General features: G+C 52.1%; 1 protein-coding gene across 1 annotated transcript in view; it reads right to left on the bottom strand.

Moving 5' to 3' along the window:
- Positions 1-16,594, bottom strand: part of ADAMTS9 (ADAM metallopeptidase with thrombospondin type 1 motif 9) — a 186,137-nt gene that overhangs the window by 17,455 nt on the left and 152,088 nt on the right. Inside the window, exons 31-37 of the mRNA XM_075998801.1 lie at positions 13,009-13,179; positions 5,250-5,444; positions 3,840-3,972; positions 3,029-3,123; positions 2,838-2,932; positions 2,602-2,735; positions 44-135 (exon numbers count right to left, since the gene is read on the bottom strand). Coding sequence (XP_075854916.1) covers positions 44-135; positions 2,602-2,735; positions 2,838-2,932; positions 3,029-3,123; positions 3,840-3,972; positions 5,250-5,444; positions 13,009-13,179 — 915 coding nt within the window. The remainder of the gene's footprint in view (positions 1-43; positions 136-2,601; positions 2,736-2,837; positions 2,933-3,028; positions 3,124-3,839; positions 3,973-5,249; positions 5,445-13,008; positions 13,180-16,594) is intronic.

The raw sequence follows: 16,594 nt of genomic DNA, 5'->3' as shown, positions 1-16,594 counted from the left end.
CGCCACTGAGGCAGGGGAAAGGGGGGCGGCTCCAAGGACATACCTGGGGACACTTGGCGGCGCTGTAGCAGTCTCCGGCAGTGGCAAAAGGGACCGGGTGGCCCTCGCTGGTCCTTGCAAAGTGCAAGTCGGTGGCTGTCGGGAGGAGAACGGGTTGCAGGGAGGGGAGTGGGGGACGGGTTGCAGGGAGGGGAGGGTGGGGGGGACGGGTTGCAGGGAGGGGAGGGGGGACGGGTTGCAGGGGGGGGACAGGTTGCAGGGGGGGAAGGGTTGCAGGGAGGGGACAGGACATTAACACGGAGACAGAAGGGAAGGGGAGAAACAAGAGGGAACGGGAGAGAGAGAGTGACAATTGCATGTATTAGTGAGCAAACGGATGCAGATACGCTCTTAGGCCAGGCGCGGTGGCTCAAGCCTGTCATCCTAGCACTCTGGGAGGCTAAGGCGGGAGGATTACTCGAGGTCAGGAGTTCGAGACCAGCCTGAGCAAGAGCGAGACCCCGTCTCTACTAAAAATAGAAAGAAATTAATAGGCCAACTAAAATATATATAGAAAAAATTAGCCGGGCATGGTGGCGCATGCCTGTAGTCCCAGCTGCTCGGGAGGCTGAGGCAGGAGGATCGCTTGAGGCCAGGAGTTTGAGGTTGCTGTGAGCGAGGCTGACGCCACGGCACTCACTCTAGCCTGGACAACAAAGCGAGACTCTGTCTCAAAAAAAAAAAAAAGGAGTTGGAAGCCAGATGTGGTCCTGCTTTTCCTCGTTAAGTCTGTGGTTCCGAGAACTTCGTTTTGGGTTCTGTGGGCGCCGCCGCCTGGCTTCTTGCAGCAGGCAAGCCAGAGGGGGCTCCAATGGCTTTGCAGTGGGTCCCTCCATAAACAAATACGTGCGCCGGCGACGCTGGCTGCTTGAGAGCCCCCCGTCCCCCCGCGCAGCAGGCTCGAGGCCAGAGGGACGTGAGCCAGGAAGGCACCTCCAACGACACAGAAGGTTTCCTCTGTCCTCGTGCCCGGGGCCCGGGCCCAGTGATGGCCCAAATGGGGAGCCATTAGAACCCACAAATTATGAATGCTAAGTTTCTCAAGTTCGGGGCTAGCGTGTCATTTATTTTATTTTATTTTAAAAGCCAATAAAAACAACTCTGACCCCGAGAGCTCGTGTCTTCAACCCCTATTGTAGATCCCAAGATCGGCTCTGCGGACGCCTAAGGAAGAGTTAAGATGAGGATCCTGTAAAAGCTGACTGTCGCTGGGACCAGCAGGTTTGCATTTTGCTGCTTAACTTTGGGGGATGGGCGAGGCCCAGGTCTCTCTGCAGGGGACCACACCTTGGTGAGAGGGACATTTCCCTGCTCCCCTTTGCAAGAATAGGGGTTCCTGTCTGCTTCTGCATGCAGAACCCCTGGGTTTCGGCTGGGTGTGGTTTTTTTTTTTTTTTTTTTTGAGACAGAGTCTCACTTTGTTGCCCAGGCTAGAGTGAGTGCCGTGGCGTCAGCCTCGCTTGCAGCAACCTCCAACTCCTGGCCTCAAACGATCCTCCTGCCTCAGCCTCCCTCCCGAGTAGCTGGGACCACAGGCATGCGCCACCATGCCTGGCTAATTTTTTCCATAAATTTTTCCATATATTTTCCATATATTTCCAGCTAATTTCTTTCTATTTATAGTAGAGACGGGGTCTCGCTCTTGCTCAGGCTGGTTTCGAACTCCTGACCTTGAGCGATCCTCCCGCCTCGGCCTCCCAGAGTGACGGGATGACAGGGGCGAGCCTCCTCGCCCGGCTGGGGTGCGGTTCTAAGTGGAGAAGCTTCGGACCCTCTGCCTTTAGCCCTAAGGCGTCTGGCTGAAGGAGATTAACAATATCTTGGTTCAAAGCAAGTTCGAGAGGAAAGCAATGCGGCATTTTGTGCATAATGTTAATGAGGAAAAATCAATTATTCGTTATTTCTCTTTTTCCTCTATTCAGGGGAACATGGCTAGATACATATCTTAGCTGTCCTTATGAACCACTCCTGGGATTCACGTCCCCAACAGAGACGCGGCGCCGGCCGGAATGGGGAACCAGCCCCTACGCAGGCTGGCGCTCCGTTTTCCCTCTGCGGATCAGCAATCGGATGAAACGAGTTTTGAGCCGGTGTGAGCGCGGGCGCCGGGCTGGTGAGAGCCGGGCGTGGGCGGATGTCGCCCCGAGAATCTCTCAGCTCTCGGGCTTTGTCACGGCTCCTCCCGCCACCCCTGCTTTCCTCGTGCCCCCCGGTCAACAGGTGCCTCGCTCGCATCCACTCTGATGTTGCATTTTCTGGGGTGCTGGCCCTGACTGTCCACGCTGCAGCGGTGCCGATTTAATGCGCGTTCATCCACTTCATTCATTCATGCATTCATTCACTCATGCGTGCATGCATCACAGATCTGATGGGACATCTGCCCCTCGCTAGGCACTGGGGACACAGAGACAAGGCTCTGCCTGGGGGGACTGTCAGTACTGCCCTGCAAGCTCCTGGTCTCATTCCGCCTCATGTCCCCAGCACCCTGCCACCAGCCGCCGCGCGGGCCGTGCTTGCCCGGCTGCGTGGAGAAGAGAAGGGACACACGTGCCCGGAACTCACTTATGATCTGCATGCTGCTCAGGTCTATTCTGATTTTCTGGAAGCTGGAAAACCCAGCTGCGGTGTAGTCCTTGCGACACTGGCAGTCTTCCCGCCGGCTCCCGTTGTAGGGACACTCTGTGGGGTTGTGCAACCTGATTTGCAGAGAGAGAGAGAGCAATTCTGCTAAGAACGGGAGGGCGCTTCCGGGGACCCCCGGGCATCTGGGCTCTCCCGAGCCTGGCTTCCCCTCCTACCTGTGCCCGTACACCTCGGAGAAATTCTCCGAGTCGCCGTGAACCAGGGTCACGTACTCTTTGGGGCGGTCGGAGTGCATCCCCGCGCAGAAGATCTGAAAGACCAGAAGTAGCAACCCGCGATGAGCGGCCCGGACCAGGCCACCATCACGCACTCGAAGAACATTCTGGAAATAATGCCCAACGTTCACCTTTAGGAGCTTTCCTCTGACGACCAGGAAATATTCACCGTCTTCGCTGGTACTTTTGAGCCTCTTGACCTCCTTGCAGTTCTGGGGTAACTCGCCTGGAAAACACAAATCCCCAAAATGACACGTGCAAACAACTACCCCCGGAATGAATCGCGTTGTTCACACTGAATTTTTTTTTTTTAGTAAAGGGAGTGATTGCTTTTAAACAAATTCTGTATTTCTAGGCCGGGCGCGGTGGCTCACGCCTGGCATCCTAGCACTCTGGGAGGCCGAGGCAGGAGGATCGCTGGAGGTCAGGAGTTCGAGAGCAGCCTGAGCAAGAGTGAGACCCTGTCCCTACTGAAAATAGAAAGAAATTAGCTGGACAACTAAAAATACATAGAGAAAAAATTAGCCAGGCATGGTGGCACATGCCTGTAGTGCCAGCTACTCGGGAGGCTGAGGCAGGAGGATCGCTTGAGCCCAGGAGTTGGAGGTTGCTGTGAGCGAGTCTGACGTCACGGCACTCACTCTAGCCTGGGCAACAAAGCGAGACTCTGTCTCAAAAAAAAAAAAATTAGCTGGGCATGGTGGCACATGCCTGTATTCCCAGCTACTCGGGAGGCTGAGGCAGGAGGATCGCTTGAGCCCAGGAGTTGGAGGTTGCTGTGAGCGAGGCTGACGCCACGGCACTCTAGTCTGGGCAACAGAACAAGACTCTGTCTCAAAAATAAAATAAAATAATAAAATAAAATAAAATAAAAATAAAAAGGGAGACCAGACAAATGAACACAGGAACCCTGCTCATCGAGTGCCCGCCCGGCCGACTTACAGTTGTAAACGTTATGGCAGGTTTTTCGTTCTTCTGGCTTCAAATCCTCGGGGCATAAGTGGCTGGGCTGGTCCTCGTTGGTCAAACACTGGACAGACCTCTGCATCACCCCAACGCCACAAGACACCGAGCACTGTAAGGCAAACTAGAGTCAGCATGCGGCCCTGCCACCCGGGCGGGGGGCGGGGTGGGGGGTACAGCTCGGAGCCCCAATGTCACTTCAGATCCCGAGCTGCTGACACCAAAAAGCTGGTATTTATGGAGCACATACTATGCCCAGTGCCTGCGCTGAGCTCTATACACTCATATTTACCTCTACATACCTACACACAAAAATACATATATGTATATATGTATAAAGCATTTATACACATGTATGGAATTATATGTCATTTCATGCACACGCAGATTTTTTTTTTTTCATTTAAGCCTCACAATAACCCCATGGGATGGGACCACCTTTATCCCACTTTGCTGGTGGGAGACTGGGGCTCAAAGTCAAGGTCATGGTAGAACCAGGATTCGAACCCTAACCACTTTCCATTTGGCATATACTTTTGCCCGATCGATTTTCAAGACTGAGGGCCTTGTAGGCCACCGCCGGGGACCTGTGACAGTTTTCCTTGGCAGTCCCGACTTAAAATACTCTGCCTGTGGTACCCATAATGCGACGAAGTATCCCTCCTATAGAAGAACCCACTGGAACATCTAGACTTCTGAACAACATAGGCAAAAACAACTAGCCCTTCTATAACTCTTGCAAAGTGCCAGAGTCTAAGTGCTTTCAAAAAAATTGTGGTAAAATACGTATAACCTAAAATTCACCATTATAATGCAAGTGCTTTTCACACACAGATTGGGTACCCTGAGGCTGAAATGCTTGGGACCAGAAGGGGTTTTCGAGTTTCAGATTTTTTTCAAGTTCCGCAACGTTTGCGTCGTACGTGGCCGAGCGCCCCTCATCTGAAAAATGCAAAATCCGAAATGGTCCGAGGAGCATTTCATCTGGGCATCCTGTTGGCGCCCTCAAAAAAGTTTTAGATTTTGGGGCGCTCTGGCTGTCAGATTTTTGCATGAGGGCTGCTCCATCATCTACATATAAACTCGTCCCACCTTTTCCACGGCCCATTTTGCAGATGAGGAAGACTGAGGCCCAAAAGCCATGCAACCTGCCCACGGGGCATTCCCCCCGGGGCAGTGGCAGAACCAGGATTCGGGTCCGGGCTGCCTGGCCTCAGAGCCGGGGCCCTGAGCTCCAGGCCACAGTGCCAGGCAGAAAAAGGTCCCCTCTGTTCCTGCCCGGGGTCCCTCCGGACGCAGGCGGGGTCACTCAGGAGGGCAGATGGGGCAGGATGCGCGGTCCGAGACCCAAGGGCTTTCGGATCTGAGCCTGCGAAGCCGCCTACTTACGCTGCCCCAGTTGCCGACCCTCCAGGTGGCCGAGACGGGACAGCCCCTCAGGTAGCAGCGCTGGACGCTGGGGGGCTGCGAGCCGGGGCAGTTGGTGGCCGTCTGGTGGCCGTACTCGTAGTTCTCCTTCCCGGTGTAGATCTCGCTGCAGGACACCAGCCTTTGCTTGTAGCCCTCCCCGCAGGTCACCGAGCACTGCGGGGACAGGGACAGGGCGGGAGGACAGGTCCAGCAGCCCCTTGGGGCAGGGACCCCGCCACGATGCTGCAGAGAGCTCCCCCTTCCTTCATCAGCTTATTTGTTGACCCCAAGAAGCAGGCCCCGGGCACGCAGGGGACAGGTGACCCCGACAAGACGGGGCACCTCCTGAGCTGGCACTTCCCCTGCCGGGGGGCGCCCCGAGCCCCTTCTCCACCTCTGCAGGGCAGAGATGGGGCGAGCCTCCTCCGTTCCATTTGCACCTGCAGCCCAACCGCACTGGCCGGCCAGTCGCCCTTTCCCAAATCCCGCACAGACTCCAGACCGGGGACAGGGGAAAGGGACCGGCAGTCCCCACAAGGGTCCGCGTTTTCAGGGACCCCGGGGCTGGCGACCTCCCCCACTGGGTGACACGGCCTTCCCCGCCCACTCTCCACTGACCCCCTCCTCTCCCCTTTCCCCGGCCTTCCTCCCGTCCTCACGCTCCTGCTAGCGAAGTCACCGGTCACTGTAACTCTTTTGCCAAAATTATGCAGCATTATTATTATTTTTTTAGAGGCAAAGTCTCACTCTGTTGCCCAGGCTAGAGTGAGTGCCGTGGCGTCGGCCTCGCTCACAGCAACCTCCAAACTCCTGGGCTCAATTGATCCTCCTGCCTCAGCCTCCGGAGTAGCTGGGACGACAGGCATGCGCCACCATGCCTGTATTTTTTTTACTTTTATTTTTGTTGTTGTTGTTGACACATAGTGTCACTCTGTTGCCCAGGCTAGAGTGAGTGCCGTGGCGTCAGCCTCGCTCACAGCAACCTCAGACTCCTGGGCTCAAGCGATCCTCCTGCCTCGGCCTCCCAAGTAGCTGGGACTACAGGCATGCGCCACCACGCCTAGCTAATTTTTTCCATATATATTTTCTTAGTTGGCTGATTAATTTCTTTCTATTTTTAGTAGAGACGGGGTCTCGCTCTTGCTCAGGCCGGTTTTGAACTCCTGATCTTGAGCGATCCTCCCGCCTCGGCCTCCCAGAGTGCCAGGATGAACAGGCGTGAGCCACCGCGCCCGGCCAGCATTTAAAAATACTTAACCAAAATAAATAAATAAATAATAGATAAAAATACTTAACCAATGCAGAAATGGAGAAGGAATAAATATCTTCCTAGTGTCCCTTCTGTGACAGGACATCTAATCAGTTATCTAGAAGGTCTTATAATTCGTCCAACCTTCCGTGCTAAGCGTTTTATATCATATACTGTTTAGAAAACAAAACTGAGTTACAGCTTATTAAGTTGTGATGAGATTTTTTTTAAGGCAACATCATCAAATCCTTTGTTAAAGGTGCTACAAAAAAGAGGGTACGGCCGGGCGCTGTGGCTCACGCCTGTAATCCTAGCTCTTGGGAGGCCGAGGCGGGCGGATTGCTCAAGGTCAGGAGTTCAAAACCAGCCTGAGCAAGAGCGAGACCCCGTCTCTACTATAAATAGAAAGAAATTAATTGGCCAACTGATATATATATAAAAAATTAGCCGGGCATGGTGGCGCATGCCTGTAGTCCCAGCTACTCGGGAGGCTGAGGCTGGAGGATCGCTTGAGCCCAGGAGTTTGAGGTTGCTGTGAGCGAGGCTGATGCCACGGCACTCACTCTAGACGGGACAACAGAGTGAGACTCTGTCTCAAAAAAAAAAAAAAAAAAAAAAAAAAGAGGGTAGAGGATCATCAGTCACCTCCAGACCTAAGCTTCTTAGGGGAGGGCCGGATGGACCCCTGGAAACTGAATGCCACATGTGGGGTGCTATGCTTTTTCTGGGGCGAGAAACCCCAGGTTTCGTTAATTATCAAGGGCAGTTAAAAGCCACAGTGTCGACTGGGCACAATGGCTCGCGTCTGTAACCCTAGTACTTTGGGAGGCTGAGGTGGGAGGACTGCTTGAGGCCAGGAGTTTAAGGCTGGCCTGGGCAATGCAGCGAGACCCCGTCTCTACAAAAAGAAAAAGAGAAATTATCGGGGCGTAGTGGCGCGTGTCTGTAGTCCCAGCTACTCGGGAGGCTGAGGCAGGAGGATCGCTTGGGCCCAGGAGTTCAAGGCTGCAGGGAGCTATTGAGATCCACTGCATCCCAGCCTGGGTGACAGAGTGAGACCTTGTCTTTAAGAAATCTTTAAAAATTAAAAAAAAAAAAAAAGTGCCACACTGCCTGCTCGGCCCTAACGTTCCCTGCTGCTCTGAGCCACATGTTTTTCCTCTTTCCCTTTTTTCCTGGAACTTGTCCAGGGAAAAAGGCTCTCCTGGAAGAAATCCCAGAGGGACAGGAGAGGCTGAGTCCAGCCGGAGGTATCTGGAGCGTCCGGGGGCCTCCCCTTCCAGCTGGCGGGAGACGGGAAATGCTCCGTGTGCATTTCTTCCTTCTTTGGCCGCTGCTGTCCCAACGCCCCAAGGCCCAGTTGAGGCCGGGCCAGGAGAGCGAGTGTGCGGCAAGCATGCACTGCCCGGCAAACGGTGGGACCGCAGAGTGCCAAGGCCAGCTCTTGCGTGCATGTGTGACCTCCGTCCTCATACACATTTAAACAAGGCCACACGTTTGAGAAGTCAAGCAAGGAAACTCCCAACCTCTGCGACCCAGGAGCCAAAGCAGCCCGCCGCCCATTTATGGGAGATGAGCATTCCCTGCAAACTGAGCTCCAAATATGGCCAGGCTTCAGGCAGAGAACTCTAGATCCCTGAAAAGGAGCCGGAAAGAACAGACGTTCCTAGCCGGCTGATACCAGCATCGCAGGAATGTCGACCGTCTCTGGTTTCTTCAACCCATTTCAGGGCAGAGTTTTGTTTTGTTTATGTTTTGTTTCTTTTTGAGACAGAGTCTCACTCTGTTGCCCGGGCTAGAGTGAGTGCCGTGGCGTCAGCCTCGCTCACAGCAGCCTCCAACTCTTGGGCTCAAGCGATCCTCCTGCCTCAGCCTCCCCAGTAGCTGGGACTACAGGCGTGTGCCACCATGCCCGGCTAATTTTTTTTCTATATATATTTTTAGTTGGCCAATTAATTTCTTTCTATTTATAGTAGAGACAGGGTCTCGCTCTTGCTCAGGCTGGTTTCGAACTCCTGACCTCGAGCGATCCTCCCGCCTCGGCCTCCCAGAGTGCTGGGATGACAGGCTTGAGCCACCGCGCCCGGCCTAGAGTTTTGAAGTGTAAGAAGCTCCTCCCTGGGGAAGGAAGCTCTTACTATATAGACCAGGGGTCCCCAAACTTTGTAAACAGGAGGGGCCAGCTCACTGTCCCTCAGACCGTTGGAGAGTGCGCACTGCGGGCCCGGGACGAGTCGGCTGCTAAGCAGGACAGGCAGCGGCGGCAAAGACACCAGGCGGGCCGGATAAATGTCCTGGGCGGGCTGCATGTGGCCCTCGGGCCGCAGTTTGAGGACCCTGCTAGACCCTACACGCCGTGGTGTGTGCACTTGGTCCCTCGTAAGCACCTATTACGTTTCTGATTGGAAAATAACAGCAATGCAAAATGGAACCATAAGAATGCGCTCTTTGCAATGCACTAGGGAAACGCATGCGCCAGTAGAGGTGACGGAGCTCCTCCTCGCTGGCCTGGCCAAGGCCTCCTCAAGTTCAGGTGGAGCAGAGAGCAGGAAGGACACAAAGAACTCTCCAGCTAACAAGGGCCCAGGAAGAAGGCATGCCGTGCTTCTCTAGAGGGAATTCTTGTGCCATTTCCTCTGCACAGGTCTCCCCTTGGAGGCTCTCTTCCCTGTGGTCCTTGTGTCTGTGCCAAGTCCTACCGAGTTTCCCCAAAAATAAGCCCTCCCCATAAAATGAGCCCTGGCAGGATGTCTAAGCATGTGCGCAATAGAAGCCCTACCCTGAAAATAAGCCCTAGTGCTGGGCGTGGCTATGAAAATCAGCCCTAGTGATGGGCGTGGCTATGGAAATAAGCCCTGGTGGTGGGCGTGGCTATGAAAATCAGCCCTGGTGCTGGGCGTGGCTATGAAAATCAGCCCTGGTGATGGGCGTGGCTATGAAAATCAGCCCTGGTGGTGGGCGTGGCTATGAAAATAAGGCCTAGTGATGGGCGTGGCTATGAAAATAAGGCCTAGTGATGGGCGTGGCTATGAAAATAAGCCCTAGTGCTGGGCGTGGCTATGAAAATAAGGCCTAGTGATGGGCGTGGCTATGAAAATAAGCCCTAGTGGTGGGTGTGGCTATGAAAATAAGGCCTAGTGATGGGCGTGGCTATGAAAATAAGCCCTAGTGATGGGCGTGGCTATGAAAATAAGCCCTAGTGATGGGCGTGGCTATGAAAATAAGCCCTAGTGATGGGCGTGGCTATGAAAATAAGCCCTAGTGATGGGCATGGCTACGCAGCGCATCTGCACAACCCATGCATGTTGTCGTGGAGCGGGAAAGAACACGAGCAGCCCTTCTCATCTGCCCCGTGACAGCTCTAGTGCGCCACAGGAGAGATCTGGGCCAGTGGTTCTAAAGGAAATAGAGTCGCAAGACATTCAGGATGGAATTCAGGGTTTGGAGAGTGATGATGATGTTCCAGAAGAAGACAACTTAACTCTATTTGAATCAATGTAGATGGTTGTGCCGTACTTAAAAAAAATAACACATCCTCTGAAAATAAGCCCTAGGGTGTCTTCTTGAGGAAAAATAAATATAAGACCCTGTCTCATTTTGGGGGAGACATGGTAGGTCTGAGTTGCTAGCCTTTGCCTATACCAGGGCCCCTCAAACTTTTGAAACAGGGGGCCAGTTCACTGTCCCCCAGACCGTCAGAGGGCCGGACTATAGTTTAAAAAAAACGATAAACAAATTCCTATGCACACTGCACATATCTTATTTTGAAGCAAAAAAAACAAACGGGCAAAAACACCCACATGTGGCCCACGGGCCGTAGTTTGAGGACGCCTGGCCTATACATTTGCAGATTTTTCAATGCATGATACGCCTGAGATTTTGCAGAAATGTGGAGGGCTTTTTTTTTTTTCTTCTTAATCTTCTTTCTGTCTCATCTTTTGGGCATTAAGGTTCTATTAAAGCTATAGTTATTAACAAGATTCAAGTCTGAGAAAGAGACCGAAACTCTTTTTGCATAATAAATGCACCGCAAAGAGATGAGCTAAAATGAGGATGTCAGTCTTGGCCAGGTGAAAGGAGTAGAAACTCTAGAGGACCGAGCCAGAAGCCAAGAAGAGGAAGCTTCTAGGAGGCGGAGGGGTGTGCACGGTAGCAGGGACAAAGACTTGAGGCGGGACAGAGGGAGGGTAGACAGGAAGACTGCCCCCCAAAAGTGACAGATGGGGGTGTCCTCAGGTGGCAGCCCCGGGAACCGGAAGTTAGGGACCCTGGCCCAGTGAGGACCAAAGGGACAAAAAGACGAAAAGAGAGGAGCCAGCCCCAGGCACGCTTCCCAGCCCTGCCCTGCCTTGGGATCCGGATGGGTTGGAGCCCATGCCTCAACCCAACATTGTCAACCGCTGTGAACACTCATCTGGAGTGACATTCGGGGACAGGCAGGGGGGGAGGAGAGTGGGGTCTCTCAACCTGGGTCCCTTGGACATTCCAGCCGGATGATTGTGTGCGGCAGGGCTGCCCCTGTTCCCTGCAGGGTGTTCAGCATCACCCCTGGCATGCACCCATGCATGCCACACCAGGGGCAGCCCCCACCCCCAGTTGTGACAATCAGACGTCTCCAGACATTGCCAGATCTCCCCACAGAGGATAAAAAAAATCACTAAAGTAGAGTGAAGGATGGGAGGACATAGAAAAGACTTTAGGACCAGCTTCAGTCTTGGAACAATCCAACACCCAACACACGGGTCATCTAAATGCAAACGTCCACCTCATTAACCCTGTGCACTCGCTTGCTTTTTTCTCATGATCCACTCGACATTATCCACACTCGACATCGGAGTGCAAAGGGTTAAAATGTGCAAATGGCCGGGTGTGTTGGGTCACGCCTGTCATCCCAGCACTCTGGGAGGCCGAGGCGGGAGGATCGTTTGAGCTCAGGAGTTCCAGACCAGCCTGAGCAAGAGCGAGACCCCGTCTCTACTAAAAATAGAAAAAATTAGCTGGACAACTAAAAATATATAGAAAAAAAATTAGCCGGGGATGGTGGCGCATGCCTGTAGTCCCAGCTACTCGGGAGGCTGAGGCAGGAGGATCACTTGAGCCCGGGAGTTGGAGGTTGCTTTGAGCGAGGCTGATGCCACGGCACTGTATCCCAAGCAGAGGAGTGAGACTCTGTCTCCAAAAAAAAAAAAAGAAAAAAAAAGAAAAAAATTGCCCTGGCAGACTTGGAAGAGATGCTAGTGGTACCAAGCACGTTACCTAAAAGTCTTTAGCACATACGCTGTGAGCCAGATGCTTCCCTTTCAAATCCCCAAGTTCTTTCGACCAAATGGCAACTTGTTTTTGATGTGACAAGTCTTTCAGTATTTGAAAATATTATGCATTTTAAAAATAACGTAATCATGCTATTGGCCGTGTGTGGTGGCTCACGCCTGTAATCCCAGCATTCTGGGAGACCAAGATGGGAGGACAGCTGGAGGCCAGGAGTTTAGGACCAGCCTGGGCAACACAGTGAGACCCCCATCTCTACAATAAATAAATAAATAAATAAAAAAAAAATAATAAGAAAAATTAGCCAGGCACGGTAGTGTGCACCTATAGTCCCAGCTACTTGGGAGGCTGAGGCAGGAGGATCGCTTGAGCCCAGGTGTTTGAGGCCGCAGTGAGTTATGATCATGCCATTGTAGTCCTGCCTGGGCGACAGAGCAAGACCCTATCTCTTAAAAAAAAAAAAAAAATTGAGAATTCCCCAAAATTGGGAATTACTATTTGTTTATTAATAATAAAAGCGCCTGTATCTACGTAGCCATTGTGTCCGCGAAGATAAGAGAAAAAGCAGACACTTGAGATTCTCTGGGTAGTGCAGGATGCTATTCTGTTCCTCTGGAACAGAAGCTGCTAAACGGGCAAACCCACATCTGGCTCCTGAAAGTGGTTTGCTCTGTACAACGTTTTAAACGAAAAATGTCGAGGCCCCCATGCTGGAATTAGGAGATCCCACTTATATAAAAGTCCAGACTTTCGGGCTCGTTTGAAAAATGAGGTTTGGTTAACACCGGACCCTGATTTCTGCACGGCCTCAGCCGGGGCGGAACAGAGCCCGCCCGTTTCCGAGCACGTGCTGGTTTGCCGCAGTCCCCACCTCTCCCTATCGTCTCCCTGGGAAGACGATATTTCTCTTATGCTTAACCTTCTTTCGGCACCTAAAGGTGTCCTGTGAGTTTGTAGCCCCTGTGGCATCAATATCGCCGTCCTTAACATCAAGGGGACATGGAGGGGAGTCCCGGGATGCAGAACTGCAGGGAGCTTGGGAACCGTCTCGCTCGTCTCTCTACAGTTTGCACGTGGGGGACTCTGGCCCAGGGAGGCTGAGGCCGGTCTGCAGGGGCAGCAGTGGCGGGCGGGTCCCTGTGTCCCTCCCCCATCCCCCCCCCCCCGTGGCTCTGAGGCCACGGCTGAGCCGACATGCAGTGACCCACTCCCCGGTTGTACCTCCGACCATTCTCCTGTGATCCAGACGAACTCGCAGGGTTGGGAGCCACAGCGCTCGCGCTCGGGGGGCCGCGTGGCCGGGTCGCAGTGGGAGCCGTGCACCTCACCCTCGTCCTGGTCCACGCACGCCACCTGGCGCAGCCGGGAGCCCTCGCCGCAGGTCTTGGAGCACTGGCGGGGACAGAACCACGGGAGAGCGACGCGTGAGTCGGTACCGCAATCGCCTGCTTCCCCGTCTACGCGGGCTTTAAGACGGCGAGATCCCCGAGGGCAGGATTGTCAAGAACTTATTTCAGGCTGGGCTCGGTGGCTCACGCCTGTCATCCTAGCACTCTGGGAGGCCGAGGCGGGAGGATGGCTGGAGGTCAGGAGTTCGAGGCCAGCCTGAGCAAGAGTGAGACCCCGTCTCTACTAAAGATAGAAAGAAATTAATTGGACAATGAAAAACATATAGAAAAAAAATTTAAGCCGGGCGTGGTGGTGCATGCCTGGAGTCCCAGCTACTCGGGAGGCTGAGGCAGGAGGATCGCTTGAGCCCAGGAGTTGGAGGTTGCTGTGAGCGAGGCTGACGCCACAGCACTCACTCTAGCCTGGGCCACAAAGGAAGACTCTGTCTGCATTAAAAAAAAAACAAACAAACTTATTTCACCCCAGTTGCCTAACGACACCCTCCTGGCATTGGACACTGAATGAGGGAACGAAAGGGCGAATGAGCGAATCTCAGACCTTGGAGCTTGTTTCCTTCAAACACCTACTCGAATACTGACTCGCTTTCAAACTTACAGCCAGATGGTCACGAATCTGATGTCTAAATACCTCTAGTGTAGCCTCTAATCCTAGCGCTCTGGGAGGCCGAGGCGGGAGGATCGCTAGAGGCCAGGAGTTCGAGACCAGCCTGAGCAAGAGCGAGACCCTGTCTCTACTAAAAATAGAAAGAAACTAACTGGCCAACTAATATATATAGAAAAAATTAGCCGGGCGTGGTGGCGCATGCCTGTAGTCCCAGCTACTCGGGAGGCTGAGGCCGGAGGATCGCTTGAGGCCAGGAGTTGGAGGTTGCTGTGAGGCTGACACCACGGCACTCACTCTAGCCCGGGCACCAGAGTGAGACTCTGTCTCTCTCTCTCTCTCTCTCTCTCTCTCACTATATATTATATATATATATATATATATATATATATATATATATATATATATATAGTGTTGGGGACATCATTACCTGCCCAGGTGGCCAATCTCATCATATGACAACATGGAACTAAAAAAAAAAATCTTCCCAGATTCCAGCCCCTTGCCCAAATTTTCTGTTCCAGAAGAGGATAACAAATAAGTTTCCTTTCTCGAAAATAACCCGATTGAGGTGTTCAAGCAGAGCTTTTCTGCAGCGGATGGTCACCAGGTCACCTGTGAAACTCCAGGCCCTGGTGAACACGAGTGGACACAAATACCGCACCTCCTGTTCTCGGAGAGGAGCTTATATTTCAGTAGCCAAGACAGACAGCAGACAGCGAGGCCGTGAGATTTAGCAGGCGTTTAGTACATTTGCAATGTCGTACGAACATCACTCCTACCTGGTTCCAGAAGGTTTTCATCACCCTAAAAGGAAACCCTGTACCCATTAAGCAGCCACTCCTGCTCTTCCCTTCCCTCCTCGGCTTCTAGCAACCAACGATCTGCTTTCTCTCCGTGCGGACTGGCCTGCTCCGGGCGCTTCATACATATAGAATGGCCCAGTGCGTGGCTTTTACCAGCTGGCTTCTCTCGCTCACTCACTCAACGTTTCCAGGCCCTTCCATGGGGGGCCTGTATCAGTGCCTCATTGCTTTGTAAGGCTGGGATAATATTCCACTGCATGGACATGCCATATTTTGTGTATCCACTCAATGAGGACATTTGGGTTGTTTGCCTTTTGGCTGTTTGCAGAAACAACTGCTATGAATATTCATGCACACCCCTGAACACCTGTCCTCCATTCTTTTGGGGTCCATACCTCGGAGTGTCATTGCTGTAGAAGGCAGGACAAGAACCACGTCTTTGGGGATATACTGGTATCCCTTGAGCCCTTGCAAACTTGACCCACCAACCCTGAAGCTTGGGGACAAATGTCAATTATATGTAGAACGTAGCCCCTCATCCTTTTTTTTTTTTTTTTTTTTTTTTTGAGCACAAATAGGACTTGAACTTGAGCACAAACAGGACTTGGACTCAGCCCTGGGAGGTGAGTCATAGGGGAACAGGATCACTCCGAGCCAAGGCAGGTTGCTGGCTGGGTCTGGTTCCCTAGTGCAGATCGAGCTCAGAGGTTTTGGGGGTTTTCTGTTCTCCCGGAGCATGCCGGGAGCTATTGAGCTGTGATAATGTTTTCACCAAAAACAAATGAGTTAGAGGGCCACTGAATGTTGAAAACAAAAGTTAGCCTGTGATTGCCTTTTGGCGATTGTGAATAGTGCTGCTATGAACATCCACGTAGGAATTTGAATACCTGCACAGATACATGCAGAAGAAATAATCAAACGACCCATGCCAAATAAATTCCTTAGAAAATCAGGATTTAGGCAATTCAGAGAAGATCGTAATTATGGGGAAACTAAACCTGGACTAAACATTCCAGCATCCTCTCTGGTTTCCACTAATCCGCAGGGCTGTAATCTATGTTAATAAGTAACAGTTCAGAGCAGAAATGCAAGGATTCCGAAAGGCTTCACGCCTGTTGAATCTTTCTCTCGCTGACGATGAATGGTTAACTACCATAAAAACGATTTTGCCAACGGTGAAAAGGGGAGCTGGGAAAAATTTACCTTGAACATAACTTTGGGAGAAATTAAAAATTAAACTAAGTCAATAAGTGACTTGCCCAGTGCTTTGGAATTAGTCAACAGCAGCTTTGGAAAAATCACATGGCAACGGTTTTCTCCTGGAATCTTTAAATCCTAACCAGGGCATTGGGGGCTGGGTAACCAGAAAACAAATGCTATCCGGTTTTAGCAGCTTTTGGTAATATCACTTTCTGAAAGTCCCTATGATTTATGCTCTGAAAAACAGAAAGTTCAACTAGCCTCATTTTAATTTCCTCATTTTAATTTATCTCTCTGTTTCTCTCTCTCTCTCTCTCTCTTTTTTTTTTGTTGGAGACAAAGTCTCACTCTATTGTCCCAGGTACAGTGCCGTGGCGTCAGCCTCACTCACAGCAACCTCAAACTCTTGGGCTCAAGCGATCCTCCTGCCTCAGCCTCCCAAGTAGCTGGGACTACAGACATGCGCCACCATGCCCGGCTCATTTTTCTATTTTTTTGTAGAGATGGGGGGTCTTACTCTTGCTCAGGCTGGTCTCAAACTCCTGACCTCAAGCGATCCTCCCACCCTGGCCTCCCAGAGTGCTACAATTACAGGCATGGGCCAATGTGCTCAGCCCGCCCGGTTTTCTCAAATTTCATTACAGCTTTTAGAAAAAAAGACCTCTAGCAAGTGTGTAAGTAACACCACCAGCCTCCTTGAATTCCATCTCACACTGTAATTCAGAAAGAAAATAATCACTTTGCCGGGCTAAATTGGGTAGCTTGCCTGCGGTTGTCCTGCAAGCTACCCG

Source organism: Microcebus murinus, chromosome 30, assembly GCF_040939455.1.
Source record: "Microcebus murinus isolate Inina chromosome 30, M.murinus_Inina_mat1.0, whole genome shotgun sequence".
NCBI lineage: Eukaryota > Metazoa > Chordata > Mammalia > Primates > Cheirogaleidae > Microcebus > Microcebus murinus.
Note: the sequence above shows the minus strand (reverse complement) of the source record. Positions and strands in the feature narration are given on the sequence as shown.